General features: G+C 51.8%; 4 protein-coding genes across 4 annotated transcripts; 1 reads left to right on the top strand and 3 right to left on the bottom strand.

Annotated features, from left to right (window-relative positions):
- Positions 1-56: 56 nt before the first annotated feature.
- On the top strand, positions 57-651 carry FIBRA_07160 (uncharacterized protein; the record flags this gene model as incomplete). The annotated part of the gene is made up of 6 exons (XM_012328856.1): positions 57-133; positions 201-221; positions 279-286; positions 345-474; positions 526-547; positions 601-651. The coding sequence occupies 6 exons, from the start codon at positions 57-59 to the stop codon at positions 649-651; spliced, it is 309 nt and encodes a 102-aa protein (XP_012184246.1).
- Positions 652-1045: 394 nt separating this feature from the next.
- On the bottom strand, positions 1046-3512 carry FIBRA_07159 (uncharacterized protein; the record flags this gene model as incomplete). The annotated part of the gene is made up of 17 exons (XM_012328855.1): positions 1046-1096; positions 1166-1187; positions 1250-1379; positions 1428-1435; positions 1500-1520; positions 1588-1821; positions 1884-1915; positions 1980-2190; positions 2238-2319; positions 2375-2446; positions 2508-2529; positions 2583-2684; positions 2740-2868; positions 2920-2974; positions 3022-3080; positions 3142-3245; positions 3302-3512. The coding sequence occupies 17 exons, from the start codon at positions 3510-3512 to the stop codon at positions 1046-1048; spliced, it is 1545 nt and encodes a 514-aa protein (XP_012184245.1).
- Positions 3513-3992: 480 nt separating this feature from the next.
- FIBRA_07158 (uncharacterized protein) lies at positions 3993-4934 on the bottom strand (the record flags this gene model as incomplete). The annotated part of the gene is made up of 5 exons (XM_012328854.1): positions 3993-4253; positions 4309-4392; positions 4450-4649; positions 4703-4834; positions 4889-4934. 5 exons carry the CDS (start codon positions 4932-4934, stop codon positions 3993-3995), a joined length of 723 nt encoding a protein of 240 aa, XP_012184244.1.
- Positions 4935-9103: 4169 nt separating this feature from the next.
- On the bottom strand, positions 9104-11322 carry FIBRA_07157 (uncharacterized protein; the record flags this gene model as incomplete). Its single annotated transcript, XM_012328853.1, has 16 exons — positions 9104-9208; positions 9271-9359; positions 9422-9455; positions 9506-9569; positions 9630-9664; positions 9715-9724; positions 9787-9979; positions 10041-10194; positions 10248-10337; positions 10395-10451; positions 10507-10524; positions 10589-10616; positions 10669-10711; positions 10762-10785; positions 10838-10917; positions 10976-11322. The coding sequence occupies 16 exons, from the start codon at positions 11320-11322 to the stop codon at positions 9104-9106; spliced, it is 1371 nt and encodes a 456-aa protein (XP_012184243.1).
- Between the last annotated feature and the right edge of the window lie 5825 nt (positions 11323-17147).

Here is a 17147-nt window from a genome sequence, read left to right as displayed (position 1 = left end):
ACGAGGCGGTGTTTGTGAACAACGAAGACACGAGCCTGCCGCCGTTCGTCAGCATAATGCCTGGACTAATCGAGAAGAGCGAGCGCGTTGTCCTTGTACAAGGGCTGGTGGACTTCCTCCTGATATCCGAAGGGTGAGCTGCGGTGCCCTCTACCTGCGCTCCCGTGTGGAAGCTGATTTGAGCGTTTGCTGTGTTTCAGAGCGCGGATTGCTATCCAGAAGTGAGTGGCCTGTGACGATGTGGTGGTATATATCCTAATTCTAGCTGCGTGTTGCAGCATGACTTGTACGTGCTATCGCTGAGTTGTCGCTCGCCGTTCGTATTTACCGGAGGTTCCTCTCAGGGAATGGTGCACAAGGCTTCCAGACACCTATTGAGAACGACACGCTCGTGGTCCCGGGCTTCGGCGCGCTTGGAACCGCTCACTCTGAGCGTGGCCTGACATACTACGAGGTGCAACTGAGCGGGCATATGTAGGTTTCCCCCTTTGGTTGATGTCAATCATTCTGATATTCTGCGCGCAGGATCCCGCAGTACGCTCCTTGGGTGGGCTGAGGTTCTATCTACCTGAGAGCATGGCTGACATTTCTCCTCTCCAGAGCGCATTGCACATCATGCAATACTTGATGGGCTTCCGGGACACTCTTTGAGTCTTAATAACAAGTATCCCAAGATGGGAGATGGAGCTCACATGCGTCGAACCGCTAAGTGACGATTTGGATCGAGTGTATCTACAATGGATAGTCGCCCGAGGTCGCAATGATACCTATTGCCCCTGGCTCAAGCATGTTTTATTTGGGCTCTGATTTATGGAGATTGCTCATATCGAGGCCGAGTGTTCGAGTTTTGACCTTTCCAACGCCGGCAAAGTTAAACAGTAACGTCAGCTATGGTACGGTATCTTCTCAACGATCTATTGATAGCTTCTCTACTGTCGATAAAACGGCTACATTGTCTGTGATGCCAGGCTAGTAAAACATTGCAACAGGTAGGGAGTCACGATTGTGTACAAAGAAATGCAGCGTTCGATGGAGATTCTACTCTTCACGGATTCTCTCTGAAGCCCATGAGGTACTCCATGATCTGAAACGCAGCCTATGAATATGATGGAACCGGTGCATCAGCGATCGACGTATGCATACGAAGTGACGAACAAGCCCTTACCACCGGCGAGAATTGGGGTATCCTGAATACGATAAAGATGGTCAAAATCACCCGTGGTGGTCGCGAGACTAGTATACCACTCACATGTGCCCACTAAGCGCGACTTCGAAATACGTCAGACCGCGCTCTGAATGCGCCGTGCCCAGTGCCCCGACGCCATCAACGATGAAGCTGTCGTTGGCAATGGGTGTTTGGAAGCCTTGCAGCCCGTTCCCTACAACCACGTAAACAATTGCCTCCTATCGTTACTCGATGAACCTACATGTCATGCTACGACGAGACGCAAACAAGATGACAGTTAAATCAGCACGAGAAAGACCATCTGCTAACGTACTTTTGGATAGCAATTCTTGTCCTGTGCAAGATGTTCCATGTAAGTGCCCAATTTCACAAACATAGATGGTGGCCATCAGACAACCCACCCCTCCGCAATCAGAATGAAATCGGCCAGGCCATGTACAATCACGGCGCGCTCGCTCCGCTCGATGACGCTCGGCAGAACGCTGAACACTGGTGGAAGACTTGCGTCCCCGTCTGGGAATACATTGACGTTTGAGCATTCCGTCCAGTCAACATACATCGGTGCGTGAATGTGCGCCTTCACGTCGTCGCGGTTGAAGTAGAGGGGAGACACCTGCGTTTGTGGGAACGAGCCGCTGGATTAGGATGGGTCGAAACGATGAGCGTGTCGCATATCGAAGACGAATATGTCGCTCACGGGAAGCCAAGAACGTCCCACAGAATGGGATACTGTAAGTGCAGGTCGCACGTCAGCCATTCAACTCGTGCACAACATCCGATAAAGGTTACGCACTGTGTCGAAGATGCGGTAGATGTCGAACGCGGGATTTGTGATCAATGCGGCGTTGAAAATCGCATCCCAAACGTCGCATCCGGGGTCGAATTCGACTGAAGATCCTGGAAGGGGAAGCAGCCCTTGAGGTGGGTAGGTAACATACTTCTCGTAATACCCAGTATACCCGCATGACGCTGCCGTAGCGTCGAGATACTCCATGAAGGTTTCGCTGTGTCGCAATGAGTGTCGTTTTCGATCTCATAAGATCTAACCCACTTCAGTGCAAAAACGTTGAGATATTTGTGGACGAAATCGACAGCAGGTATTTCCTCCTGGACAACATCCCAGGATATAGAAGCTAGTAATAACTTTAGTTCAAATGCTCCTCTCAACGATCGCTGAACAGTGCGTACGATCCGATATCCAAAAGCCCTTCAGAGGAAGGTCCAGTAGGTTGGGGTTGTCGTAGAGATAGTTGGCAATGTCTGAATCCGATAATCGACGTTTATACCATAAAGAGCACAGAAAGAAGCCAATATGACTCACAAGGAATGTATGTACCAGCATACTGCCGGAGTTATCAGCTCATTTAATCGACAGTGATGGAGATACTCTACCCACACTTTCACCGGTCAAGTATAGGTTCTTGCCATTCAACTCGGAGAATACATTAAAGAACTGTTGCAGGAATCCAACGAGTTGTTCTGCGAGCTCGTCTTCGTTCTGAAAGCCTATTTAGCAATGGCCCGCGACGCGGATGCATCGCCTAAATCCATACCTTGATATTTGGTACGCCCTGAGAGAACCCTGTCCCGACTGGCTGTTCCACGTATAAGATACTGGACAAGTTCGTCCAGCTCTGCTCGTTAGGTGTGGGCTTGGCCTGACCCCATGACCAGCTGAACGGCTGAGAACAATATTGAATTTGAGAAGTGGACGGAACACAGTGTCAACTCACGCCATGCTCCTGTAGCAGTCCTTCGAGCGACGAACACCCAGGACCTCCATTCGTCCTGATCGACACTTAGAAACACAAATGACGTCTATGAAAACGCCTCACCAGAAGATCAGGTCGTCCAGACTGCCTTGGGGACCAGGCGGGAAAAACCAGAAGAAGAGCTATCACAAGATCCGCTGTGAGCAGATATAGAAAGTAACCCAGATATCTCCATCCACATACTTGTCTCGTCTCATCGGGTGCATCGCTGATTGGAAGAAGTCCTGCCCAGCTGGGTCCAACATCAAAATCGACAAGTGGAATGTTCGCGCCATCCACGTAAAACTCTTGCATTTAACTCAATATAGAATGTAGAGGGAAGACTGCAAGGGCATGCGCATACCTGCTGCGCGGGGGTTTGTGAAAGTAATGTTCTGCACGGTACCAGGACCTCCGCTTGCCCGGCGCTGTGGTACAGACCATCTCTTCGCTGCCTCCTCTTGATGAATATGGAGCTCGGCCTTGGACATGAGCCGCCGGGCACCAACACCCACATTCTCAAGAGCGAGGAACGCCAGTACTGCGATCGGCAGTCGATGCAACAGAGAGACCATCGCTGCTAGTCACGACTTAAAGGCTGCGGGGAGGAAGGGATCACAAGCTCGGCTTTCAATCAACGATACCAGCGGGTTTTAAAGGAAATTTTCGACACTTCTGCAATGTCCGGCGGAAGCGAAACGCTTTACAGATGGCAGGGAAGATGCGAGACCACCCGTCTACATACACGCTCGCTTAAACTTCATCCGGGTGGGAGAGCAGTGGGATGAGTCGTCCAACCATGTGGTTCAGGACTTCGCGTTACTCATGATGAATACATCCTTATCACCTGAGGTTCCTGATAGGTGTCGCAAGTCTAACGATAATGCCTTGGTACAACGTGGCGAACAACTACATTAAGATATCTATGGAGTACATTTAGTAAGCAGCTGTCTGAAGTGTCGAGTGTGCAGCATATGCTCACTCTACATCTCGATAACAGACGCACATGTGCTCGCGCCTCTGAACCAGATTCCCACCCGAGGTATATGCATCTTCTATTGTGATACGAGGGAGGAGAGGACGCATTCGCGCACAAAGTATTCGTGGAATCGGTCATCTTTGGTGAGCTCAGGATGGAAGCTGGTCAGGAGGTGGTGCCCCTGCCGCAAAGCAACAATGGTCCGTGAGTCACGTGGATCAGTGTCGTCTTCGTCGTATGGAACCAGGGTCTGCGTGCGTGGAAGTAGCGATGTTGAAATTCGAGACAAGATCTGCATTGGTGGATCGCTTGGTGAGGGGTGAAGGGCAATAATAACCTAGAAGGACAGAAGATTAGCTCCAGCGAGCTGGATGGATTCTGAGTGCTCGTACAGGTGCACGTATGAAAACGCCATGGAAGGGCCGGTCCGAGTCGCGTAAAGCCTCTACTTCAAGTGGTGCTTCGAATGATTCAACCTGGAAGAAGCCCCATTTATGAACCCATCCACACAGTTCAATCGATGCTATACAGACCTGTGAACCCCAGCCGTTTCGCGCAACCGTCACAGACATGCCGCCAAGCAACTCCTGGCCACCTTGCTTGGCACCCTCAACACTTTGCGCGAGTAAAATAGCACCTGCGCAAGTTCCCCACACCGGTTTTGTCTTTACAAAGTCACGAAGAGGACCTAAAAGTCCGGCCAAACGAGCAAGAAGGGCGATAGTGGTCGACTCTAGAAGATAAACTAATTGAGGGGACGTTATTCGATTAGCGATGAAGTCGCACCTCCTCCAGGAATGATCAGCGCGTCGCAACTCTCCAGATCCTCCTGGGTGCGCACTAGTAGAATAACGATACGCTTTTTCACGGAAAGTTTTTTTAACATGACCTGGTGCTCGGCGAATGCCCCCTGCAAAGCTAGGTCATCGGTCAGCAGACTGCAACATATATCCTGTGGGAGTATTCGCTCACCAAGTATTCCGATGGTGACATCCTCCCGTAATTCTGAGTGCTGCATCGATGTTTACTCTTTGCCGCTGTCGCTGAGACGGGGGACAGTTGGTCGAGTCAAATCTGAAGTCGATCTGCTGACGAAGAGTCTATGTATGGACAGCATGGTAGCATCGGCGCAACTTTACATCGTGAAGGCCGAGTAAAGGACCTGAGTTCAGAGAAATTCTAGTTGTCAGGGGTCAGGTCGTCGATATAATCGTGACTAGGAGTGAGAAGAAAGCAAAGACAGCGTACAGGCGAGTCGGTGCCGCTCAGACTGCCATCGCATTCACATGACCATGGATGCGATTGTTGAACAATGCATAGACCAAGATGGGCATTTATACTGCTTCAGGTATTTCTATTGCTCCAGGCATCGTACACACAGAAGAGGGCTATAAGAATGGCTATAGCTCGAAAATGTCACGCCGTTAGCGTCTTCGAATTGGATTACAACGGACTACATTCAATTTCAAGTTACAACAAAGTCTCTCTCCGGCGATGTCTGCGACGCATAAGATAGCCCTCATCAAGGCGGAAGACGCATTTGTCCGGCGCGGTCTGTATCATAAAGTTCTACAAATTTGTGGGTGAATTGAATACGACCCGCCGGACGCCGGACGGGGGGATTTCACCCTTGAAGCTTGATGATTGAGTACTTGCGGATTCACGTAAGTTGGGAGATGCGACTCGGACATATTCGACTCTATGCCTCAAGTGCCCAAGATTCCGGGCCCCGAGTCCGGAGGTGTATTCAAAGACGATGTTGGGGTCAGGGCGGTATCGGATGTGTCGTAACCTTGCATGGTCTGTCTCTTCAATTTTCTCCCCTGTTTTTTTACTGTGAACTTGCGATCAAACAGTAGTATGGGGGAGGTGAAGAACAAACGAAATGAGCCTAGAGCCAGGCCGTGGTATCTTTGGGCCATGGGCGCCATACGTCCCTATGCACAACTCAAACCAATATCCTCGAGCTATGGAGCGATGGACGACTGCAGAATCGGCGACCTGGCAGGAGCTCGAGCTGCTTCAGTGCTTGACGACTTAACGGGAGCGGATATAACCAGAATTTTACTATATCTCAGAGCAATTATGTGCACGTCTTCATACTCATCCGGTGACTGCGGCCCGAGTCCTAGTCATAACTCCCAGATTACGACTTTCCACAACGCGGCCATTGCCTGCTTGTGCAAACATCGTGTTGCGGCAACCCTGTATACGTGGAATCCTTGTATCAGGTTTGGGCAACTTCGATCATGATTTCACTGCCATTATCACTGAGCAATAGAAGGTGTTGCGATGATAACTTAACGGACATATTCTCCAGCACTCGGTGTCTCCCAAAATCATCTCACCACACTCACGCCACACCCGTTGCACTCCTCGGTACCAATTATTTAGACTCCCATACAATCAACCGTCAGTCTCCAAACGTCCTTCGGCCTCCGTCGTCCTTTTAAGCTCCAGATTGTACGCCAGTGGCCAACATGCCGAACGGAGGTGAGCGGTCATCCAACCCAATCTATGGCTAATTATAGTCATCCACAGGCTCGGACCGTATCAGCATCCCTGCGTAGTCCGAGTCGTTTCTCGCACCGGTGCCACTCTTCGCCCATGTTCATATTCATGCCAGCAGTTCAACGTCCAACTTCTTCCAACAGGCGGTTTGCCAGCGGCGTATGGTTCTGATCGATTTTGGCTGTTCATCGGGACAGGCAGCCGTGCTCATCGAATCTCCAGTCTATCGAGGCGTAGCTACGTGAGTACCGTCTCCATTCAGTGACGACAGTCGCGTTGATCCCAGGTTTCAGATCGTGGAGCACAGTAACATTGGGCGACCATCTTGAAAACGGCTTCGCTATTCTCTTCTCCCGCGAGCCTGTCTCCCAAAGGCAGTTTATTTATGGTCTTATCAAGAATTAGCCTAGTATCACAATCTCTTATACTAATTATGCTTCTCCGAAGCTAGTGGTAGATTTTGTGACGTTCTATCTGGGTCGCACACGCAGCAACGCTCTCGTTCTCAGAGCCAGAATTTCTCTTTGTTGTCTACTTCCCGTGACAATCTTACCTCGGTTAATAGGCCATTGCAATGTTTGCACCCGTGATCCACACTGTTCATATCGACCTGACGTCATGTCGGCGCCCGAGACGAACCACGAAATTTGGCAACTAGTTATCGCAGACTCATTTGGAATAGCCAAACTCAAGACATGCTTCTCAGGCTCGCCACCTCTTCTTTCCGTCAAATTGTCAGACGCATTCAAGGGTGAGATCCTTTCATACCGCGCGTGCGGCCACCTTTTCTCATGTGTGCACAAACGTGTGATGATATTGAAAGGAACACTCGAGCTCTCTATCTGCCATTCCTTTCAGGTTCTGTATTTCAAAATGTCACAGAAACAGTCGGTCACGTCTAAGGCCACCGAACGAGAAGAGTTGCAACAGGTGAACCCTAAACCGCGGTTACATATTTTTTTTTGTACTGCGACAACAGACATCCCATCTCAAATAGCGCAAAAAAGCGTTCCCTAGAAGCGCTCTTACGAGGGACACAGTTCTCCAGGGCTCTCCTCTTCAACCATCACCGGATACGCCTGCCGGATTCCGACATTCGAAATGCACTGTATGGCGCCTGCATCCTTGCGTTTTGTACAGGTATGTGGACCCGTGGTGTTGCACAGCATCCTACTTCATTTCTATAACGCATCATGACGGATACAAAGCGCAGAGATGCGGTCAATTGGTTCAAGCTTTTGGAAAGTACGAGACACTATTTCGTACAGAGTCGCACCGGTGTGGTGAGTCGTGCAGCACATGGTCTATAACATGTTATACACTTTCAACCTTGATCTGGAACTGATAACGTGTCCAATGGGCTGATCGTCTACTTGTGGTCATTGAGGGATGTATACGGCTGTGTTATACCATATGATACACGTCTCCGGCTGTTGCGTTCTGGCCTCGCCTCGCATTATGCACGAACTAAAAGAACACTAGCCAGAGCATTGGTTCGAACTGCTACCGTACCCATCACAATGATCAAAGTCCAGTGGACACCAAGACAGACCACAAGCCAATGTACTCCGCACTATACACGAGATACGCTCCAAGCCGCAGGCAGACATCTAAGCTTTGGACGTGGGAGTGTGCAACCTGAGCGTCCCGTGGGGTGATACGTGATTCGATATTCTCCCCGAATGGCTCCCAATCTTTCGTTCCGAAATCAAACACTGGGGTATCGATCTCATCTTACGGAGACCTTGAACGCCAGATCTCCACGAGCCAGCGATTCTGCCTAGTGCCGTATCTCTGCCGCTTCACTATCTTGCTTCGCATTCCACGGTTTCCACAAATCGCGACAGTGCGCTCCGTCGGGCTCGAGCGATGCTTTGCGAGAGACGACTGCTTGCGCAGTAGTGTGGCGCTACTCACGTCATTAGCAGGGTCTTTCATGCCATAAGACACGCATCACGGCGTGGCAATGTTCTCCCAACTGGACACTGCTCGGCGCCGGGCAATGCGTCGGTGATACCAGCGGCCGAAGTGGCTCAAAAGGCGAACGGCTACATTCCACAGTTCTCGTGACGACTCCCAAGTGCGCACATGATCCCCTTCGGATCTTCCATCCCTAGCTGCTAGAGAGTGCTATGCTCACCATTTGTCTTGGGTTGAGGCGTGTCCCAAGTTGTAGGGCGCATGTAGCATAGGTCACCTGAGACGCTAGTGGGACACGTACGTTAACATCATGATGCTTGAGTTCGTCGAGTTCCGACACCGGAGGACCCTGCGAGAGGGATATTTGTTTATCTGTGAATTTTGTTCTGAGTACACGCTAGAAACTGCACAATGTGCATACTATAGAGCGGTACGGAGAAGTGTGGCCACAGATCGATCACATACCTGCAGCCGAGCTCGGGTCCCGGTCCGTCGCGGACTCTCACTGCACAATCTCCGATTATATGACTAACTCCGTCTGCAGGCAAGGACTCAGCGAACATTGCAGGGTTCAAACTCATCATTGCAGGGAATTCGAGAATACAGCGTATTGTACATCAGAGAATATGTGTAAGAAAACATCATATAGTCATTGGTCGTTGCACATCGTGCTTTCGTAAGAGGTATGAATACAAATCATGTTGCTGATACATATCCCGAGATTTCAAGCACTGTCCCTGAATGTAGTATCCTCTATTAGGGCCCGACGACGACCTGTTTCGTCTTGTTGAAATGGGAGATCGTCTCGCTTGATAATCCTAGATGCTCTTGAACGAGCTGTGGCGGGATTAGTGAGAGCCACTGCACAGACAGTAGGTGTCAGTAAGGGCAGCCCAATCACAATACTGTAGAGCCACTCGCACCTGCTGCAGACTAACGTCTTGGAAGATGTCCGTGTTGAAGATCTCAAGGAAGTGCAGCGTGTCATTTCCAATGTTCTCAACATAGTGTCCTGCATATTGCCTCAGTAGTTAGCGCGCGTTGTTGAGAAGTCCGAGTACACGAAGTACGCACCATATGTAGCTGGAACGAAGCCAATGTCCCCTGCCTGATTTCAATATATAAGTGACTGCGAAGCGAGCAATGCGCGACACTCACCTCGTAGTCGAACGTCTGTGCAGTGCCACTAGACGCAAATTCCGTCACTCGACCGGTACCGGAGCTACGGAGAACATGTATGATGAGCAGAGCCTCACATACAGAGGAGCGGCCATGTACTTACATGTAGTACGTCCACTCGTCCTGGGTTGGGTGCCACTGTGGATCCGTTAGTACCCCGTCGTACAAGCCTCGCGCTCGCAACTCACGTGAAGTTCCCTATGTATCGGAAACACACCGTCAGTCAAAGCGTTCGCAAGCTCAAAGCAAGAGATACGCACCGCATTCCTCCGGGTTCGACGGTCACATCTGCGACGGCAATTGTCGTTGACGCCTTGAATGTACGCGAGTCGACGATCTTGACCGAACCGCCAGCGAGCGGCGTGGCAGACATATTCGACATCTTGAACGTGAATGGGTTCGGAACCTGCCCAGCTGGGTCTTTGACTGCAGTCGCATCTGGCGAGGGTGGTGCTGGAGAGGAACCAACACGCGTCAGCGGGCGGGGAAGTTGATGTGGGGTGGGGGTACACACCAGCGGGGAAGATGTAGAGCTCTTTTCCGGGGAGGTTGTTCCATGCGGAGATGGTTGTGCCAAAGTTCTTCGCAATCACCTCTTTCGGGGTGTGCGCGAGCCAGTCTGTGAGCTGGAAGGTCGAGTCTTCGCTAAAGTCACCGTTGTCGAAGACCTGTCGAGGGCGGTGGTCAGAGACATCTCGTGGGAAAAAGAAGGGCGTCTTACGAGGAGGAATTCGCAGCCATCCGGATTCTGGTCCGTGGCTTGCAGGCTGTGGGGGATCCCGGGGGGAAAGTACCACAGGTCGCCTGGGCCCTGTGGGACAGCAGAAGATCAGAACGTATACATCATGAGAAAAAGAAGATGGCGTACGACAGTGTCCAAGTAATTCCGACCGAGTTGATCAACAGACGTGACCTGCACGTAACCCTAATCCCAGTATGTGCGTCAGCGCGGGCCCGGCGCGGAGATCCAATAGACATACGCTAAGTACAAACGCCCACTGCATCGCGGGTTAAGTTAGCGTCCGCACACGAGCGAGAAGCGGCGGAGCGGGGGATACGTACCTCGGAAGTCTTGTGCCAATGAAGCTCCCTGTATAAAAATATTTAATACTAGCTTATCTGGCAGAGGAGGAAGGCCCTACCGGATTGCGCCAGCTTCCAGACGCATATCGACACCAGCCATTGCTGCACCGTGGTCAGCGTTTCTGCTAATTACGCTGCTATCTGCTACTTACAAGTTGCAATGGGCATCTGGTGGACTGAAATATAAAATTAGAATCTACCATATACGAGCGAGGACATAGAGCTCACTGTTCTGTTGACGCGCCCAGCCGCCGGTCTGCAGCCGATTGGAACTCAAGCTGAACGGCCACTTCGCGTTCCCGCCAGGGCTGCAAGTTCCGTTGATCAGCAACTTAGAGCATTAAGCAAATGTACTATCCCACGTACAGCATCCCGCTGTCTGTCGTCGGCGGGGCGAGAAGGTCGGGGTTCTGTTGCTGGAGGGGAATGTTCTGCTCCGCCATAATCGTCGCCCCAAGCGAGCCACGGATGGGCTGGGGGTCTTCGCTGGTCGTCACATTCCATTCCGGGTTGTTCGGGTTGTCGCTCGCGAGCGGTACGGTCTCACTGGCATTTGGGGCAGACGAGGTACCCGACGCGATGCTAGCAGTGCTCGAAGAGGTGACTACGGTGGTTGTGGTAGAGCTGGAGGTCTTGGCCGAAGAGGCGGGGGCAGCGACAGAGGAGGTAGAGAGGAGGATGGCGCAGAGTACAAAAGAGAAAAACCTAGCCATACTGCGAATGTGAATCAGATGAAGAGGACGGGGCCTGGCTCATCCCTCCATAATCCTAGGCCTTTTATAGAGGGTTCCGATGCAGACCACAACAGAGAAATGGACCATTGCCACGCGGTGACTACGGAATGCCAAATTGTGCAGACGAGTGCGTAACGAGTGGAACTTGCACGCTGACCATTTACAGTCTAAATTTAGTGCTGAACCAGATCGGGTGTAGTACTTTGGTGGCGGACAAGATGTCAGATGACGAAAGTGTAAGCTGGAGAGAGGGGCGGCACCAGGCGGCGCGATGGGAGCCTGCGGCTGTTCCTGGGACAGGTTGGAAAATTGGGATGAACTTCGGCAACAAGAGGCCCGGACATTATTCACCGAGATGATCTACTTCGTCTTCGCGCTTCTCTGTACTCCGTTCATAGATGTAGCAGCCACGTAGGCTTCTAAGCTTCACGCGCGACCCTGCCGCTCGTCGGCAACCGTGGCCACGGTGCACAACACTCTGATAACAGCCATAAGCAGCACACAGATCGCTCACAGGATGGCGCACCGTGACTCTCCAATAGCTGGTCAGCTGGAATATTGGTTGTGCCGCCACTGCCTGCATCTAGGGGGCACTGTGACCGACCTGAGGGAGTGGGGCCGTGCCAAAAATAAGCCTAACGGTATTGGTCCGAGTTCCGCTGTTTGCGACGCGGGCTCGGATCTGGATCTAGATTAGAAGACGGCCCCTCAACTTGCCCTCGATGCAAACAAATCCCGACGTCGCGCGTAGCTGGCGATACAGTGGCTACAACTCCGGCTAGCAGGTCGCCCATTCGAGCCCATTACGTGAACGGGTGCTGTTGCATGCGCATCTGTGGTGTGAGTTTGCTCTACTTTCCAGCCGCATAGAGGACGATGATCGCGCCCGGATCGCAAGGTGACCCGTTGGTCCCCGCGGCTGCATCTACGTGCAGCCGGGTTCACCCACAATGCCACACGCGCTCGTCAAGTGACTGACCCCACCACCGTCTTCCACGAGGTTGGTGTGAGCGAGGAGGTAGCCTGACCACGCTATGCCTGTGCTGGCGGTCGATAATTTTCCCTAGCACGGCATTAAGATTCAGCCAGGCACCGCAATCGAATTCATTCATCGGGCAGCCGCAGCCACCACCCCGTACGAAGTCCTCGCCGGCCGCTTCAAAGAGCGAAAGTAGACGAGGACGCGGATGTGTGAGCGATCGCAGGGTTTTTCGGGTCGCGAAAAGCGTGTGGACGCGCCGCCGTGTCGTCGTCGTGTGCTACAGCGCGAAGCCACACTCCACGCGGCTAAGCACTCAGAGGCCCGGCCTGCGATCACCACGATCGCGAGAGGGCCCGAATTGCCAATCGCACGCGCGGGTGGCCACGCAAATGCTATCCTGCGTCGAGGGCGGACCGCTCGACACGGCATCATCTGTCCATCTGATAAACGCGCCATCCCTACACCACAAGCATCTAATCAGCCCGCCCCTCTGCGTCTACCAATCAGGTTGGCCATGGCAACAGTGCACGGCTAGCCTGCGATGTCCGCGACGAATGGGATGGTCGCGCGTCGCTAGTGCGCATCAAGGATGTCACGAGAGTGCTGGAAACACGAGGGCGACATTGATGCCGGAAAACGCGTCACGATGGGACCACTACATACGCCGACAGTGTCGGCGAGGAGGATTCGGCGCGCCAAGGGGGTTTACGCGTCAGCCGACGGTCGCGCTAGCGGTGCTCCAGGGACTTGGCGTAAGAGTAGAGCGCACCGAACGGAAGCGCTCTGTGATAAGTACAGACGCTGCACGAGGTGGAGAATGTAGCTGCGGAAACATGTAGTCCAGGGGATAGCTATCCGCACGAGAAGGCTTGAAAAAATTTGCTCATTTGATGAGGCCTGCAATGGTACACCGCGTACGTCTCACGAAAGGAATAACTGGAGCATCTGATCTCCAGTACACTGATTCAAGTTTGTCGTAATGGGCCAGGGTTGATGGGGTGTGAAATTCGTTGCTGCCCAAAGATTGTTCCGCAGTGTGCGCCACGGGCAGCATGCTGCACAAGTGTTGACGTCCTGTAGCTCGGATACCATGATCCGTTCTATATCCAGGGAAGTTTCGCGTTTTTTGCATTTTCAGCTCAGAATGGTCGTGTTGACGTTCACTCGCGCGCGCATTCTAGCGGAATTTGACCGTGTGTAAGGCTGGGACACCATTTGGAGTGATGATGACAGACCCGTCGCTGTGGGCGCAAATGGCGATGAAGCTTTGACCAATCGGATTAGACTAGTACATAACACCGTCCCTGACAAGCCTATTGGACCGCTCAAACTCAAAGTCGGCACTAACACATGGATGGATATAGTATACTTACAAAAACCCGTAAGTACCCATCTTACAAGCGCTATAGGTCACGACGCACATAATTCGAAAATTGCCAAAACTGAACAGATGCTCCGAGGTCTGCATTGCATTTGCACAGGGCGGCCCGGTCGGCGCGCCCAGGTATGCTTCAGGCATGATGTTCAGTGGTGCGTGCCTGGAGTCAGGATGGAGGGAATGTCGGCGAGAATGATGAGAGCGAGCCGGGAAATGCACGAGCATGCAGCCTGACCAGAGGTACAATACGGATCATAACTCATATACCGCGGTTGGACATTCATATTTCTAGTTCAGAAGACTGGTATACTGTCCAGATGATCTCCGGCATGATAAATTGCGCCGTTCTCGACTCTCGAACATCTGTTGAGTTTCTCACTCCATTACCAGAGGTCAAAAATCTTGCTTCAAAAGTGCCGTTCGAGCCTGTGTGAGATGATGACTTTAGAGACGAAAGGTGTATTTAGGGATTCACGGACCTGAAAACGACAGGACCGTCGTGCAGAAGACGATGAACACGAGGTGTTTACGCCCCACCCCCACGCTGTGACGCTAGAGTGAGACAATAGTGCCCATAAAGAATGCCGCAGAAACGAGACGTTGAGCCTTGAGGCCCGTCGCCGCAGTGCACCATATACGGTATGGAAGATTGTATAATTAGTTGGAACAACTTTTGTGGAAATATGCATATGTTCGAATTCGAAAAAGCCAACCAGAAGCAGGGTCGTGGAGAACGTGCCGAAGAGTACCTTTCAGGTCTGTAGGCTCGCAGAACACGATCTGTATTCCACGACACACCGTCTCTGGGATTATCGGCGGTAGTGGTGGCGAGAATTCTGCGTGTGGAAGGATCGTGTCCGTGTTAACGGGCTATACTTAGTTGCCCTGGAACCGGCATTCTTCAGTATGGCACACGTAGACCTCGCCGTCGTGCGGAGGGTACGTGCAAGATGTGAATATGGAATTGCCGAAGGCAAGCAGCACAGTGGGGCGATGTATGAGATATGACCGGAAATAATGGCGTTTGAACGAGTTTTGCGCTTTGAGAATCCGAATCGCGAAGAGGCCGGGCGAGAACTTGTAGGCGTGTCATCGATCGGGAGATTCTGTCGAAGGAAAGAGTGGAGCGAAAAACGGCCCCGGTGGTGCTCGGGTGCAGAAGAGGCCTCAAGTTGTTCGCGTTCGCTATTGTTAGACAGAGATACTGACTGAGGACGTCACGATCTTGCTGACTTGAGTTCGGCGTGCCCGACATCCCAATCCGAGGACAGCCATGAGCTGAGCTAAAGAATGAGAAGCAGATGAAAATAGACGATTGACCCCGGATCCAGCGAAGTTAGTCGCGGTTTTTACCTGGGGAAATGAAGGAGCGTCAAAGATGTCTGTCTTTCGTCCTTTGCGGCAATGGTGGATTTCTCCCGTTGGATGAACGGGGGGAGTGAGACCCTGTCTAGTAGACTTTCCCCTCAGTCACATGCTCCAGGCGACCCGAGTATGACCCCGAGCTGTGGGTGGGGATGCGGTGTATCTCGTCCGGGGAAGCTTGTGGGATATCAGAACGTCCCATCGCAGAAATCGTCTCTCACTCACTCTGTACATTGCGGCTCCGAGCCGGCACGGTAAATTTTCCGTCCCGCATATTTGGACTAGACTCTGCCACTTGTTGTGAAGAGATCCCGTTACTAATAGTGCCCGACAGAAGAGGGGAATACTATTCAGGCCATGTGTAAGTCCTTTCGAGAATATTACAAAAGATGCACGCACTGTGCAGATCTCACCAAGTCAGTCGGATTCAGGATCTCGCTAACAGTAGTGACAATTAGAGTGCAAATTTTGCACCGTGTCACCACTCAGAAGGAAACATGTATTTTTGGCTGTGCCAAAGATGACGTCCTGTATCCAAGTATACAGTGAGCGTTTTCATATATGCGCGAGGATATAGACAGACGTACCAGCTAGCAATCTAATAGTAGAACATTGACATGAACGTGCACTGGCAGAAGGTATGTCAGAAGACGTGGCGGCCTTCCGTCTGGTAGAAGACAAATGACATATGATCCAGGTGAGTGACCAGGAGCACACGTGCAACATGGCAGCGATGTCTCACCAGTGACCAAAATTCAAACTCATGGGCAAATTTAGGCGTAGAAACGAACTCGCTGATCGCGCCCGGCCAATTAGAAGCCGCATTTCAATCACGTGCACTATCATCAGAGAGGAATCTAATTCAGTCGCAAGGCTGGCTGAAAAATTCGGCTCTTCGTTCTCTCCCTCTTCCATCATCTTCGTGCTTCGAAAGGAGTCCCGTGTAGGCGATCTCAATTTTCCGAAGAGTAGTCTATTTTTTGAAGCCGGGTCCTGAGAGGCTGCACGCACCGCGCGAGGTCTGAAGGAGGTAGAATTATTCCTTCTTCGGGGAAGCTCTGGGGCGCGTCCTCTGCTATCAGGATGATTTAACTCATCTGTTCGCTCCCCTTTTTTTTCAAACATAACTATTGGCAAATGTGGTAATCGTAGTGCGACCGCAAGCTGGAGATCGTATGTCCGCTCACACGTGCCGGTCGTGTGCCAGTGGAGCACTCATACTACTCGTGCCTTGGTCCCGAAATTGTGGATTCCATGCAGGCGACATCGTGTCGTGATGCACCAGCAGTGCTCAAACCTAGCAAGAATATCTAGGGCATAGTCTTCTTCCCGTTGATTTGTTCGGAGGTAGAGGGGCAGCCCTGGTCTTTGTTCACACAAGTGCATCCGGCCCGTTCAAAGCTTGACCATCGTAAACTTCTGGCGGAACTTTGGGAAGGTCATGTTCCCCCGTGCATCGGCGTTCACACGTTCACGTTTATTCCTGGTCATGCCTTCACTAGCACCGAGATGCTATCGATACGAACGGGAATCCGTTGAACATACCCACCCGGCGTAACACTCCCTCTGGTGGGCTTTTTCTCGCGTTACGGACTTTCCTCCCTTTCTGTCCGACAACAGCTACCACGTCTGAGATTATGTACCGCGAAGATCTTTCCCTCTTGCTTGGGACGAATGGCACCATTTACTTCGTGCTATATTTAGCCAAAGCTAGGCTATCAACCTCGTTGTTACATGAAGCCATTAACCTTATTATTTATGTCCCCGCACAGCGCGCACAGCACGCGTGGGGCACTACATCATTCGTGCTGCGGACATGACTGCAAGGCCGTAATGGATGCAGAGTCGATGATGTGGACGTGCCTGTCTAGGCGAGGCGCAAGGATGCCTATTGGCAGCCACCTATCTCGTGTGGAGCGTGTCTTACGGCCAGCTGTAAGCTAGAACACGCTTCGTCTTCTGGAAATAGAGTTTAACAGCAGGTCGGTGATTTCGACCACGAATCGCAATAGCCCCTCGGTCTCCAAATCATCCCTGTCGACTTGAATGAGACTCGTTTTCAAGGCACGGATGCCTATC

Source organism: Fibroporia radiculosa (genome assembly GCF_000313525.1).
Source record: "Fibroporia radiculosa TFFH 294 genomic supercontigs, scaffold12021, whole genome shotgun sequence".
Classification (NCBI taxonomy): domain Eukaryota; kingdom Fungi; phylum Basidiomycota; class Agaricomycetes; order Polyporales; family Fibroporiaceae; genus Fibroporia; species Fibroporia radiculosa.
The sequence above is the reverse complement of the archived record's forward strand: the minus strand, read 5'-3'. Positions and strand labels throughout refer to the sequence as shown.